General features: G+C 37.5%; 1 protein-coding gene across 1 annotated transcript in view; it reads left to right on the forward strand.

Annotated features, from left to right (window-relative positions):
* stxbp6 (syntaxin binding protein 6 (amisyn)) overlaps positions 1 to 16715 on the forward strand; it is a 53850-nt gene that overhangs the window by 27142 nt on the left and 9993 nt on the right. Inside the window, exons 3-4 of the mRNA XM_082143663.1 lie at positions 12426 to 12556; positions 12662 to 12827. Coding sequence (XP_081999789.1) covers positions 12426 to 12556; positions 12662 to 12827 — 297 coding nt within the window. The remainder of the gene's footprint in view (positions 1 to 12425; positions 12557 to 12661; positions 12828 to 16715) is intronic.

A 16715-nucleotide genomic window follows, 5' to 3' on the forward strand; every position in this document is an offset into this window, starting at 1 on the left:
TGCTCCATAATATACCAGAGCCTATAACGACTCAAATGTATTCTTCTGGATGTGTAATAAATCGGTCAGCATCAGCCCGCCCCTTTTTCCTAATATGGTGTCTGTGTATATCAAATCTAGAGCGCTCTAGAATCTTTGCTGTGTATGTTCAAGCAACTCACTCGTCTCGCACGTTGAGCTGGCAATGTTTTACAGATGGTCTTGAAGTGGTAAGTGGGCAAAGCAACAAATCGGCATTGAATTAGTTATCGGATGATATTAAAAGGTAGTGGGATTATTTGTGGTTGACCTGGAAATTTTAACTTGATCAAAAAGTTATGGATTTGATATTAGCTGCGAATTCAGAGCATTAACTTAAGTTGTGTCAGTGTAACGTTATCGATAGCTAGCCTAGTCTAACCGTAAACTAGTTGGCTAACGTTACTGCCATACAAAGCCATAGTAACGTTATCTGATCGGTTTTGATTACTTTTTTACATTTCTGTCAAATATTAACCATTTTCAAATAAACGGGGTAGTGTTAACCTTATTCAGCACTGAAATCTGTCAAACTTCTTTCAAAGTCCTTCATCACATATTAATATTAAAGAGGCTATATGCAACTTTTTCCCCAAAATAAACGTAACAATAGCCTTTTTATTTTACCATTTATGACTCAAACATCTCCTGATGAGCACACTGACACCTTGTCCGCTCACAGTGGGTGCACCTATAAGCCTGTATCCTATTTTTCCTATTTTCTGTCGGGTCGGATTTTTCCCGCGCTGTCTGCGGATGTGACGTCAAGCGCTTTCATGTTAAACGTTTCAGATCACTCTGCCACCACCGCTAGTCAGCAAACAAACTTAGTTTCTCAAACAATATATGTATTTGACTGTTCTTACCTCTGTAAACATAATGTTGACTTTGCAGCGGATGACTTGTGAAGTGTGCACGTACGAGAGCGAGCAGAAAGGAAGAGCAGTTCCGTTTTTTGGCCACAGGTGTCAGTCGCGAGTTTAAATTTCAGAAAATCGCATGTAGCCTCTTTAAAATAACTTGATTTCAGAGCACCACAAAGTCAGACCTCAGCACCTTTATGTACCTTTAATGTAAGATCGTTCTTAGGTCACATACCAATTATCATAACATAAAAACTGCAATGGTATTGTTTTTAAAATCATGTGTAGTAGGCCTAAGTGTACAGTAAGTGTGTGTGTAAACATGCTTTAATGAAGTAGACTTCAAAAGCTTTTGAATTTGAGCTTACAGTTCTTTCATCAACCTGTCTTTTACATAAACTTACAAAATAGATACTTTAACTTAGTCCTCAGATAGAGGAGGGTTGCTGCTAGCTCCGTTAAGGTATTTCTGTCCCTCCCAAACTGCATTGAAATGGTATGTTTAGCAGCCAGAATAAAAAAAAATTCAGGGAGAGAAACCTCCTGACCCATCCTAACATGATCCATATATCACCCGTCAGAAAACAATTGCAACGTCTCAGATTGTGCCCCCCCCAGAATTTTGGCTTGCATGACGCCCCTGTCTTTCAACATTGTTCATTCGTGTTTATTTACTAGCTAGAGATGATCGGTTCACGTGCCGCTAGGGATCTGTCACGTCACATTTACAAGCGCCAAAATGGTATTTATTGTTTGAATTTCGTAATAAAATTGTCAGATTCTGATTTTTATTTATTTTTTATATCATAAGGAACTGCTCTGTCAAGTCTGTCGGTGTCCGTGTCCTCTTTGCTTCGCGATTTTTCTGTGCGTGAGAAAATGAATGTGTGGCGTGAGAGCGTGTGAAAAGTGTCAATCGCGCGAGTCTCACGGTGAATGCGTGAGAGTTGGCAGCTCTGTAAATAAGAAAACATGTTTAAAGGCCATTCAGTAAATCATAGATGACCTGTACCAAATCATGTTCAGTGTGGCTGTGGCCTAATGAAACTTTATAACATGCAGTTATGCTTTGAGAGAAACTGTGTCTGCAAGCTGAGGAGCAAATGGGCCATTCCTGATACCGGTTTAAATTTATTTGTTGTTAATTTGCTCTAATTAATTGTACTCAGTGGTGTAGTCTACGTGATACGCAGGTATACGCCGTATACCCACTAGAAAAGGCCAAGGATTTCCGTACACCCACTTAAAAAAAGCGTGAGGATACGTAACAACTTTGTTTTGTGTCAGAACTTTCACACTTTCATTCATAAATTCACCCCATCTGTGTTTGCGAAGTGACACGGATAGAATCGCGGAATCCTGTCACGGAATTTGGCTATTTTTGAATGAATAAATCAAAAGTAGGGCTGTACAATGAATCAAATCTCGATATGGACTATAGTGTCTGTGAATATTAAAGTTAAAAGAGACTGCAATTGTTCTACGCGTCTCTGGGAATGAGCGCCCAATGTGTGCTACACACACACACACACACACACACACACTTTTATATTACTATTGCACAGTAGAGTATACTTCAAGTAGGCATAATAATAATAATAATAATAGTTTATTAAAACACACTGAAACTCAAATGTGTACAACCCACCAAAATAAAAGTTCGGTCCAACTCAAAGAAATTAGAAAGAAATTGCACAGAAAATTGATTTAAAAATAATAATAATAATAATAATACAATCTATTAAAACGTTATTTTAAGGGAATATCACACAAAGTTTTTCAACAGTAAACTTGCCAAAACAATAACACCATTTTTTTTTTTTTAAAAACACCATTTCTAAAAGCAAATTATTATGTTTTAATTATTATTATTATTTTTATTTTTTTTAATTGTCAGCTGATAAAACCTGTGGTTCAGGGACCATATTCATGTAACATCTAAGGCTAAATGTAGCTCTTAACTGGCTGAGTTGAGGCGGGGTGGGGGTGGGGGGAATTACAGTATACTCACTACAAAAAACTAGACTACACCACTGATTGTACTCATGAAACTTATACGATTGAACAACAATTTATTAAAAGTTTAACATGTTTAGGGCCCTATGAAATACATTTAATCTCTAAAACACTTTGTCAGTTCATCGCAATCTCACAGTTATGATGACGTTATGATCAATGAAGCTGCCAACAATGCACAATAAATATCTTACATGTCTACACTTTGTTTGTTAATGAGGTTTCGCGAGCCTGCATAACTCGGCACTGAATAAAAACACTGTCGTCTTGAGCGGTGAGTGGATTCTGGCTGACTTAAAGGGGTCATGACCTGAGAATTCAAATTTTACTTGATCTTTTGACAATTAAGAGGTAGTTACTCAAAACTCAAAACTTCCTTGATATTCCATAAACCGCTTTTATTGAAACCAAGGCCAGAAAAGGGACCTAAAAAGTGTGGAATTATGATATGCAATTAAGATATTGCGACGAAAGACCGCCTTTGCAGAAGATCAACGTCTACATCTCCATGTCTTTGGCTCCGCCCACTGGGGCGTTAGTGAATAGTGACATGAGAACGAGTAAAGATCGACACAGGATCAATAACATTACCTTCCAAAGGATCCTAATGCTAGGAAAGTGTTTGTTTTCTTGAACTATGGGAAAGTCTCAGCAGTGCGTTATGTTTGTGTTTGGTACATTTCACTGTGGATTATTTGATAATTCAGTCGCAATCTCGGCGCTGGCTTTGCAAACAGACTTTTACGACATGGATCCATCAGCAACGCCACAACCATGCAAGCAACAGTGTTCATTCTAATGCCTGAACGCTCTTCAAACAGAGTGTTCAAATTAGAGGGCTGAAATCAGGAGGGCTGAATTATTCTATAATATAGCCATTTATTTCTAAATTGTGAATTTTTTTATGTAAAAATCATATTAACATTATAAGTGCACCTCAGGAAACATAAAATAATTTTAAAAATCCAGTTCATGACCCCATTAAACACGATTGGCCATTGCGTTCAAGAGATCAACAACTATGTCTGTGATTGGCTACATTGCTCACCGCTTCAAAAACACATTGTAAATGGATACGTTTTGATGTTCTCCAGAGCGCAAACACAGATATGCACTGGAGCAAAGTGTCTGTTTCGCCAATATATTACTACAGTATCAACTGAGGGTGTTCTTGCTTGTGTTTGAGGGTCATTCATTACCCCTTAGAACCAGGCCTGGTCACTTCATACAAACACACTTGTGATACAAACACACTTTAACTTATTTTTCTAGTTTTTCTTTAAGCCTGAACTTTTGAGACAAAGAGAGTAGTAATTTAGGATCTACTTTAAAATGTTCTTTATAGTTTTCAGTAACAATAAAATAGTTCAGTTGTTTAAATGCCCACAAATAATATGTTTGTCCTCCAGGAAGTTGTTTATTAGTCTCAGCCTGAGGTCTTGCTGGGTTAATGGTTTGGTTGGAGCGCTTCCACAGACTCATTTGTGCTGATCTATTTGGCTGGTCTGTGATCATCTGGAGTCTGCGGAGCGACTATTAGGAGTTCCTATTCATCAGACTGAGTCCTGAACTCTTGCTGAGCTCTGCTCTGTACATATATCCTTCTTGGCATTTTCTGAAGATCTCTGAACATCCTCAATTGTGCAGTGAGACAAGCATGCTCACTTAAGGCCAGACACTACAGGTGAATAGGGTAAAACATTTTAACTAGCAGATATCACCATGAAACTTTCCCAGTTGATTACCTACATTAAGATGAGAAAAAAAATGTATTACAAGTTTTCTGTAATTGAATGTTTAAATTAGGCAATATCTAATTAAATATGCACTAATTTGCACATATAAAAAAAAAACGAAATCTGAGTATTGGATAAAGCCAGGTTAAAAAAAATGTCATTGTGTTCACATATTAGGTGGGAAAAAAATTACAGAGGGATTTATGGATATCTACTTTTGTTATCCTGTAAATCAGAATATACTGTCAATAGCCTTAAAAAATGATTTTTGCCATGTTGTTTGGAATAAAATGTTATATAAATCAGGCTAGGAATAATATATTTACAAATCCCTCTGTAAATGTCTTCGTAATATAACTAGGTACAAGACTGGAGAGTGTGGTGTATATCGGTGCGACTGAAGTGGAGATTTCAGACTTGGAGAATGAGAGAAAAGTCATTTTGAGAAAACTGGCTTTAAAGATTTATCATCAGCCAATGAGATTGCGCATTCAGCCCTTTTACTTTTACGATTGGTTGCTGATAAAAAGGAAATGACCATATTTGGATCCGACAGCATTGTACAGGAGAGAGAGAGCTTTCTAACGGTGTGTGTGATGACAGGGAGCAGACAGAGATCGCGGAGCAGCGGGAGGATTAAGAACGCCAACTTTTGTTGAATTTATGAGAAATCTACAGACGCAAACAGACAAAGTGTAGTAAAATAAAGACCTAAATGTGTATTTCGGACTTTTGTATGAAAGAAGACATGTTTTTGAAGACAAATAGCCCAAAATCTCAAAATTGACCAGTAAGAAAACCCCGATGTTTTTGCCTGCCGTGTCTCGCCTTAAATGGGTCATGAACAACATTTTTTTACATTTTATAATGTTTCTCGAGGTGCACTTATAATGTCAGTAGGATATTTTATATCACACCTGTCTTAATTTAGAAACAATAAGCCATTTTCTACCCCGATTTTAGCCCTCTCCTTCAATTCAACTAGCTTCAGTAGGCGTGTCTCGCCTTAAACGGAAATTGCAATAGTCTTTTCTTCCCTGCTGAGACGTATATATCTGCGTGAAACGGCTTCTGGAAGAAGAGAAAATATGGGCTGGCAGTTCATTTCTGTCACTGTTTGTTTGGGATTGTTTTACAGTTTTTATCTTGGCTTCACTGAATCCTGCAAAGGCTCCTCCTGTTTGTTGCTATAGTAATGGCCACACTAAGTGACCCAAAACTGGAAAAACCCCCACAGTGTGTATTCAGCTTTATGTTGTGTGTTTGCTTGGTTTAAATTCCATTTCACCACTTGTTTTTTGTGTGGATTAGATCTGTTTATTTTAATTTATTACATCGTCACCCCAAAGCCACACTCGCTTTACCTCCGCCCCTAATATGATTTATAATGTGCATGATTGTAAACATTGTCTTTGATGATAATGACCATTTAATCTCCAGATACTGTGCAAATATTCTGTTAAAGTGAGCTAAGTTTATGTGGTGTGTTAAGCATAAATGTGGTTAGCCAGTCATAATAAATCTAGCGCCCAGAGCAGAAAGTAAAGACCCATCACCAGGATCTCCAGCTTGGCCTTTGTGCTTCCATTCAGAGAGAGTCTCAAACACATCCAGAACTTCACGCTTCTGCATTCCAGCCCACAGACACACAGCAACACTGTGTTCCAGGAGTCCGTCTGGTTCACTTTACAGTGCTCAGCATGGACGGTCACATGGCTCTAGGTATCAAAGGAGTCCTGAAGATTTCGAAAAACATTTTGTGGTTGTTGAGGGGAAACCGCACTGAAAGTATTTAATAGTAGCCTTCTGGAAATCATCTACTGCTGAGCTCCAGTAAAATGTTTTGCTTTTTAAAGGCCTGTTGACACTAAGAATGGAATGAATCATAAATTAAAGATCTATTTACCAAGAGATTCTAAAACAATTGGAAAGTACAAATTTCACTCACTTTCAATGGCTCCTGTCATGTTTTTTTATTTATTTTAACTTTCTTTTAATGTGTAATAAAGCTGTTTGTGCATGTAATCAATCTATTACAAAGCCAAAGGGAGTGAATTACTCCAACAGAAAACCCTTGCTTGAAACGCCTCATTTGTAGTCCTGCTATTATTTCCAGGCCACGTCATTAAGGTTCGGTATCGCTTGAACTTTAGTGATTCTGATTCCGATTCTGATTCTCCGATTCTGATCGATTCCCAGTTTTGATTCCAATAGGGTGGTAAAAAAAAACAAAATTTTGTCATTTTGCAAAGCATTCTGTTGCAGCTGAATACCATGAACAAAAATCTGCAGCCTAAAGAACAACCAACTAATAAACTAGACTAACTAATATAAATTCAAACATTATTAAAGACAAGTAAACATTCAATAATACAATAAGAACAAATTAGCAATAGCACAAATAAATAGAACTGAGCAAAGTTCAGAAATTGAAATCAAATGTTAAAATAACACTATTTCACAGTTTTCTTTTTATAAATAAAATATAGATGAATCGTTATTAAAGTTACAAAAGATTTTGAGGCAAGTGATTTTTCTTTGTCTTTTGTGGTTTGATTAACATTATAGGACACAGATGGTAGCAGGTATATACAGGTGAAACTCAAAATTTGAATATTGTGCAAAAGTTATAATTTTGATGATTATGGCTTACAGCTTATGAACTAAAAATCTCAGAAAATTAGAATATTACATGAAATCAATAAAAAAAAGGATTTTAAATACAGAAATGTCGACCCTCTGAAAAGTATAATCATGCGTATGTATTTAATTATATACACAAAATATATTAGTTTCACCTTTTAATTTGAATTACTGAAATACACAAACTTTTGCACGATATTCAAATTTTTCGAGTTTCACCTGTATTAGGCTGCTGTCCCTTTAAGAGCTAATGCACAGATCCAATATACTGATACACATGCATTTTCTTTCTGAATTGTTTATGTTCACATAAGACATAACTGACTGTTAACGAGGATACAGTTAATGCCTAGTTCACACTACACAACTTTAAACGTCGGCAGATCGCTGTGCTGTTCAGACTACATGACTTGCTCTGGAGTCTTGAAGTCGTTGTGGTGTTCAGACTATGTGACACTACGTAAATCTTCTGCAACAGGGGCTTACACACTACAGGAGCTGACAACAAGTCTTGGCGCATTCCAATGGCAAATGGACGGTGGGACAAAATTGTTGGTATATATATATATATATATATATATATATATATATATATATATAGTTGAGCACCGTCATTAGAACTCTATAACCGCAAAAAAACGTGTTATTAAAATATTTTTAAATTTCTATCTTTTCTATTATAGAGAATGTTTAAATACTAATTAAAAACAATTGTTGACAGTCTGTGTTATTATTGGTCTATACGTTTCCAACTGTAATTGATTCTTTCAATCATTTGAGAGAGAAATAAAAGCTATGACTATGATATAGTGATGTGCCATCATTATGAGATTTATTAAACAAATGAAAAACATTTCCAATAATAAACATTAGCAATAAACATTTGCAATAATAAACAATATCATTACCGATAACTGATCGTGCAGTTTAATTACCCCTTGACTGGCCCCAAACATGTTTGATAAAAGAAACATATACAGTGTGTATATATGATGTGTATTACATTTTAGCTCAAAAACAATTGTAATAAAAGATAGGATCATAAGATGCTATATTGGGTTTTTACCACTTAATGAAGTTTTGTTTTGTAAATCGTGAGACATGATTTTTACCACTTTGCTTTGTAGAAATAATTTATTTAAAACGAATTTCGTTTTGTACAAATTGTATCTTAATTTTAATAAATGTTTCATCAACCAATTGCATGTAGGCCTATTTATAAAATAAAAAGGAAATAGGCAATATAATAACCGATGAGTTATGTCATTTGACTCACGTCATAACCGTCACACCAATTCTGAAACCGGCACACCCCATATATATATATATATATATATATATATATATATAGGCCTATATTGTTTGTGCAATGATCTGTTTAGAACCCCGAAAGAAAAAAAAGAAAAAAAAAAAGAATATGGGTGAACGGATGGATAAGCACAGGCGGGCAGCAGGGATTGATTGTCGGATAGAGATTTGGAAGTGAGTAAAACATTATAATGAAAAAGCAGCTGCCTGTTGTGGTTTGGCAACGATGGTTACAAATACAAAGGGCTTTTGTAATATCATAAGATGATCATTGGCTGTTGCTCGTCGCGACACGTGACACCACAGGCTATCGAGTCGGCCGACAATTCCAGATATTTGGCATGCTAGATTTTTTCTGGCGTCGGCGACGCGTCTGCGATGTGTCAGCGAGGGGTTTTGATGCGTCGTTAAGTATTTCACACTCAAAGATTGGCGAGCGCGGATCACCCGCAGATTTGCACGCGATTACAGCCTGACCTGTCGGCGAGCTCGTTAACTTGCAAATCGGGCTTAAATCGGGCTTAAAATCATGTAGTGTGAACTAGGCATTACTCGACAATACAGGCGTTTCAAGCGCAAGAAGACGTGAAAGAGTTCAATTTCGTGCGCTGTCTGAGACGTGGATTTCTGGACACACGCTTCAGATGTTTGTGCACAGAAAAACACAACGTGTAACAAATTTATTTCCATTCACTTATGCTTGAATATTTCAATTGGCAAGGCTTAAACTTTCGCTTTCATGGCGATGCAGCAGTAGCCCGTCAACTGTCCCGAGCGTTAGGGATGGGGAGATCGATGCTGCAGTATCGATATATCAATACTCACAAGATATTTACTTGGTATCGATACCTCTACAAAAATATCGATATTAAAATTGTATTAATAATTTCTGCATCACTAAGTGTTTTTGGTACTTCTTTTTAAGGTTTGTGCTAAATAGAAAACACCCCTGCCTGACATATTTAGCTGGCCCGTGAGAGAAGCGAGCGACGTGCCCTGCCCACACGTACACGTCATGTACACGGCACGTATCGCACACTAGTTGCACACTTCCGCATTAACAGAATGGTACTATGGCAGAAAGAAAGCGAAGAGGGATGTTGTTCTACTTTTCAACGGCAGACAAAAATATTGCAAGATGCAATATTTGTGACAAGAAAGTTTCACACAGTAGCAACACAAGCAACCTCTTTAAACATTTAAAAACAACACACCCTGAAATGTATAAAGAGGCTGAACAAAAACAAGCTGCCAACAGTGCCCAGTCTCCCGCTCCACCCTCTGTCCGACAAAAGACGTTGTTGCAGGAGTTTTTTCAGGGAGGCAGACCCTATCCAGGTACTACAGAGTGCACATTCAGTTATTATCTCCTTCTCTCTCTTTCGTTAGGCTACATTAGGGTAAAAACCTAATATATACATTAGCCTTCAGACAACCCACATGTTATATTATATATACACGCATACTAATGGGGTCTGTAATATAATTTTTTTTTCAAAAGAATAGTTATGTTCACAATTGTTGCATCTATTTGATCAAAATACATATATTATTACAATTTACAGTTTTTTTATTTATTTTAAATATATTTTAAAATGTAATTTATTCCTGTGATGCAACACCAATCTGAAGCATAAAGATTGGAAAAACTGTATCAGCAATTAAAAATAAAAAGACGTTGAAATTTAAATGTCTATCTGAATATTGCTAAATAGGAAAAATATGTATGAAGTTGAAAATGAAGACAAAATGTCCTGTTTAAAAGCAAGAAATGTTTAAAAAAGTGCAAATATGCACAATTTATGTTGTTTCTATTTTATTTTATTAATATTTGTTATAGTCTTTTAGTTATGGCATGGAAACCGCATGCATTTAGTGTGCGCCTTACTGTGCAAGCTGAAACCTCAGTCTCAGAAATCTGCTTGCAGCCGTTGATATCTTCCTTTTTCTGCCCCGTCCAGGTAGTGTAACCACTGTTCCTTTAACTTTGACGTAACTTTTTGGACCATTCTTTTGACTTGCAGACCATATTTCTAACATGCCGTCAAACGTGACACTCAACAAACTTAGCCAGCTCAGTTATATCATGTGTTCTAGCTCAAGCACACCTGGTGCAACTAATGAAGCCCTTGATTAGTTACATCAGGTGTGCTTGAGACAACACCTGTTTTGCAGATTTGTGCTGTTGTGAGGGATTTTATTCAGGGGGTTGAATAATTTTTGAGGCTGCAGAAGTCATTAAAAGATGCATTTTCAGTTGAATTTGGGGAAACATTTGTTGTGTGGAGTTATTTCAATTACTTTTGTTTGATTTGTTCATTGCAAACAGCTGAACGTCTGTAAATGTTGCCAATAACCCTGCTTTGCAATGGGGGTTGACTAATTTTCATATATATATATATATATATATATTATTATTATTATTATTATTATTATTATTATTATTATTATTTTGATAGTCCCCTTTGAACATTCTGTTCTATTACACCTGTAACGTTACTTACAATATGTAACGTTGCAAGGTATAGAGTTTGTGTAGATTTACTCAGAAAATACATTAAGTTGATGATGTGCATGGCTCTTTTGAAATGTTAGGTTACTAAACATTATTGCACAATAGATTTGTCAAGATATTGAGTGTTGAGATGGCTGAGGAATATTCCTACAGACACACACCCCTGAGCTACTGTGCAGTGTTCAGTTTCATGAAGAAGAGTCTGGAGTCTCCTAGGACTGCACAAACGTTGGAGTCGATAGCTGGGCCGATGGATCAGAGATGACCCTGACATGAGTAGCCTCGCACAGATGGAGGGAATGAGAGGGAGGAAAAGGGAGTGTTGTACACAGAGGCCTGAACAAACAGTTGAGGATCAGAAATTCCTCAAACAGTACGCCTTGGGCCGGATGTTCTCGCTCCAGCAGAACCGGGTGTGGTGGGATCTGTAAACACTGCTCTTTGATATGGAAAAGAGCGCTAGAGAGCCAGCTAATTTTTCCACAAATTGTGTTCCTCCATATTATATGTCATTCAGATCTCTTAGTATTGTTTGTTTCTGTTTTATGTCGAAAAATCTGAATGTACTGTGTGTATGCTTCCGATTAAAAGTTTGGGTTGGCAAGATTTTGGTTTTGGTTTTTTTGAAAGTCTCTTCTGCTTGTGTGATCAAAGCTGAATGTTCAGCATCATTACTCCAGTCTTCAGTGTCATGTGATCCTTCAGGATTATTCTATTATACTAATTTGCTGCTCAGTTATTATTTATTATTATTGGTGCTCAATTTTTGATAATGGCGTTTATTATCATCATTTATTTTTCTGAAAAATATTTTCTGCGCTACATATTTTCAGGATACTTTAATGAATTTCAAAAGAACAGCATTTATTTGACATATAAATCTTTTGTAATCTAAATATAATTACTGTCACTTTCCATTAATTTAATGCATCCTTTCTGAATTACAATATTGATTATTATTATTATTATTATTATCTACCACCATTCAAAACGTTGGGGTATCACTGGTTTTCAACATTGATAATAATCATAAATGTTTCTTGAGCATCAAATCATCATATCAGAATGATTTCTGAAGGATCATGTGACACTGAAGACTCGAGTAATGATGCGGAAAATTCAGATTTTAATCACAGGAATAAATTACATTTTATATTTACATTACACAATACATTTTAAATATTCAAATAATAATACAGTTTTTGCTCTATTCTTGATTAAATAAATATTGCTTTGGTGAGCTGAAGAGACTTCTTTTTTATAAACATTAAAAATCGTAATTATTCCAAACTATTGACCAGTAGTGTGTGTTCATTTTCGTTTCAGTTACCAATAAGAAACCAGCACAAGTTTTCCTCACAAAAGTGAAGCAGTTTGAGGGCTCATCATCTTTTGTTAGGAGAACACAGTGGACCATCAGTCAGCTGCGGCAGGTGAACGGCATCGACCCCATGCGAGTGAGTAGATCGGCCTCTTTCTCCATTTCCATCTTTCTGAGATGGCTGTTGGGTTTTGTGATGGTATTGATCTTTGACTACTTCTCTTCATCCCAAAATGTTTAGGATTGCGCTGAGTTTGACCTGATATTTGAGAATGGATCTGACCAGTGGATAGCAGGTTCAGCTGGAGAGAAGAGCATGTTTGTCCAGATCCTCCATCACACATGTCAGCGGTTCATCCCCGAAAGAAAACCTGATTTTATCAACTGCCACTCCAAACTGGTGGGAGGTGAGACGCCCCATTCAAAAATACTGTACACTCTCTCCTTCTGCTGTGTTTGTGTGTTTTTTGCTTTGTCTTCTGCTGCTGTAGTCCATCTTCTTCCCGTTTCAACAGTTTGTGCGTTCAGAGATGCTCTTCTGCAGACCTCGGTTGTAACAATTTGAGTTACTGTTGCCTTTCTATCAGCTGAAACAATTCTCCTCTGACCTCTGGCATCAACAAGGCATTTCCGCCCACAGAACTGCCACTTACTGGATATTTTCTCTTTTTCGGGCCATTCTCTGTAAACCCTAGAGATGGTTGTGCGTGAAAATCCCAGTAGATCAGCAGTTTCTGAAATACTCAGATCAGCACAACAACCATGCCACGTTCAAAGTCACATAAATCACGTTTCTTCTTCATTCTGATGCTCGGATTGAACTTCAGCAGATCATCTTGACCATGTCTACATTAAGTCAAGTCAAGTCAAGTCAAGTTTATTTGTATAGCGCTTTTCACAATACAGATTGTATCAAAGCAGCTTCACAGTATTAAATTAAAATAATACAACAAAGTTTGTTTCAAGAGGAATTTATGGATTGATAAAATTAAATTAAATTAAATATCCCCAAAATATCCCCAACTGAGCAAGCCAAAGGCAACAGTGGCAAGGAACCGAAAAACTCCATCAAGTGACCTAATGGTGTCCTAAAACTCCATCAGGTGACCTAATGGTGTCCTAAAACTCCATCAGGTGACCTAATGGAGAAAAAAAAAAAAAAACCTTGGGAGAACCCAGGCTCAGTCGGGGGCCAGTTCTCCTCTGGCATTTATGAGCTAGAGGCCGGATTGTAGTTTGAACTGTAGGATTATATGAATGCTTGGCTGAAGAGATGCGACTTTAATCTAGTTTTAAACTGGGAGAGCGAGTCTGAGCAACGAACAGTATCAGGAAGACTATTCCAGAGTTTTGGAGCCAAATGTGAAAATGCTCTCCCTCCTTTGGTGGTTCTGGATATCCTAGGTATGACCAAAAGCCTTTTACTTTTAGTGTTGTTAAAAGTACTGACTTCTGTACCAAGTCGGAACTGAAATAAAAAAAATTTGACTAGACCAGCATATCCCTGCATTTTGAGTGCTGTTGAACAGATTCTTAAACGCCTCTGGTTGTCCATTGTGTTCATGGCCATATACGTTGAGCGTGTGAACACAATGGCCAATCACAGACATATATGTTGAGTGTGTGAACACAATGGCCAATCACAGACATAAATGTTGAGCACGTGAACACAATGGCCAATCACAGACATAAATGTTGAGCACGTGAACACAATGGCCAATCACAGACATATATGTTGAGCGCGTGAACACAGTGGCCAATCACAGACATATATGTTGAGTGTGTGAACACAATGGCCAATCACAGACATAAATGTTGAGCACGTGAACACAATGGCCAATCACAGACATATATGTTGAGCGCGTGAACACAGTGGCCAATCACAGACATATACGTTGAGCGTGTGAACACAATGGCCAATCACAGACATATATGTTGAGTGTGTGAACACAATGGCCAATCACAGACATATATGTTGAGCGCGTGAACACAGTGGCCAATCACAGACATATATGTTGAGCGCGTGAACACAGTGGCCAATCACAGACATATATGTTGAGCACGTGAACAGAATGTCCAATCAGAGACATATATGTTGAGCACGTGAACAGAACGGCCAATCAGAGACATATTTATTGAGCGCATGAACAGAATGGCCAATCACAGACATATATTGAGCACGTGAACAGAATGGCCAATCACAGACATAAATGTTGAGCACGTGAACACAATGGCCAATCACAGACATATATGTTGAGCGCGTGAACACAGTGGCCAATCAGAGACATATATGTTGAGCACGTGAACAGAACGGCCAATCAGAGACATATTTATTGAGCGCATGAACAGAATGGCCAATCACAGACATATGTTGAGCACGTGAACAGAATGGCCAATCACAGACATATATGTTGAGCGCGTGAACACAGTGGCCAATCACAGACATATATGTTGAGCACGTGAACAGAATGTCCAATCAGAGACATATATGTTGAGCGCGTGAACACAGTGGCCAATCACAGACATATATGTTGAGCACGTGAACAGAATGTCCAATCACAGACATATATGTTGAGCGCGTGAACAGAATGTCCAATCAGAGACATATATGTTGAGCACGTGAACAGAATGTCCAATCACAGACATATATGTTGAGCGCGTGAACAGAATGTCCAATCAGAGACATATATGTTGAGCGCGTGAACACAGTGGCCAATCACAGACATATATGTTGAGCACGTGAACAGAATGTCCAATCAGAGACATATATGTTGAGCGCGTGAACAGAATGTCCAATCAGAGACATATATGTTGAGCGCGTGAACACAGTGGCCAATCACAGACATATATGTTGAGCACGTGAACAGAATGTCCAATCACAGACATATATGTTGAGCGCGTGAACAGAATGTCCAATCAGAGACATATATGTTGAGCGCGTGAACAGAATGTCCAATCAGAGACATATATGTTGAGCGCGTGAACACAGTGGCCAATCACAGACATATATGTTGAGCACGTGAACAGAATGTCCAATCACAGACATATATGTTGAGCGCGTGAACAGAATGTCCAATCAGAGACATATGTGTTGAGCGCGTGAACACAGTGGCCAATCACAGACATATATGTTGAGCACGTGAACAGAATGTCCAATCAGAGACATATATGTTGAGCGCGTGAACACAGTGGCCAATCACAGACATATATGTTGAGCACGTGAACAGAATGTCCAATCACAGACATATATGTTGAGCGCGTGAACAGAATGTCCAATCAGAGACATATGTGTTGAGCGCGTGAACACAGTGGCCAATCACAGACATATATGTTGAGCACGTGAACAGAATGTCCAATCAGAGACATATATGTTGAGCGCGTGAACACAGTGGCCAATCACAGACATATATGTTGAGCACGTGAACAGAATGTCCAATCAGAGACATATATGTTGAGCGCGTGAACACAGTGGCCAATCACAGACATATATGTTGAGCACGTGAACAGAATGTCCAATCAGAGACATATATGTTGAGCGCGTGAACACAGTGGCCAATCACAGACATATATGTTGAGCACGTGAACAGAATGTCCAATCACAGACATATATGTTGAGCACGTGAACAGAACGGCCAATCAGAGACATATTTATTGAGCGCATGAACAGAATGGCCAATCACAGACATATGTTGAGCACTTGAACAGAATGGCCAATCAAAGACATTTATATTGAGCGCATGAACACAATTCGTCCCAAGGAGTGTGTATATGTAAATATAATTACTAATAATAATAATTATTACCAAAATAATACAAATATTGTCTTTATTGTTTTAAATACATAATAAAGTATAGTGTATATTAACAGAGGGTAATAAAAAAAAGTTTATCAAGATTAAGCATTAACTTGAGGTCAATGTTATTTATGCAAGTCAAGACCGGCTGCCAAGCATGACATTCAGAGCATGAAATCAAATGAAGATGTGAAAGTAGGAACACATCTACACAGTTGTTTTTCTCTTTAATTTTACTCTCTGCATCTTGTTCTGCTGTTTGATTATTGCTATTATATCATATTATCACATTATTAATTACTTTATTGAATTACAGCTTTCCTGTAGCTCAGTGGTAAGAGCATTGCGTTAACAACGCAAGGTTGTGGGTTCGGTCCTAGGGGATTGCACATACCTAAGTATAAATGTATAGGATAATGCAATGTAAGTCGTTTTGGATAAAAGCGTCTGCCAAATGCATAAATGTAAATGTACTTTATTGCATGGTGTTTTCACTCCACT

This window comes from Leuciscus leuciscus (genome assembly GCF_965113295.1).
Source record: "Leuciscus leuciscus genome assembly, chromosome: 17".
NCBI classification, from domain to species: Eukaryota; Metazoa; Chordata; class Actinopteri; order Cypriniformes; family Leuciscidae; genus Leuciscus; species Leuciscus leuciscus.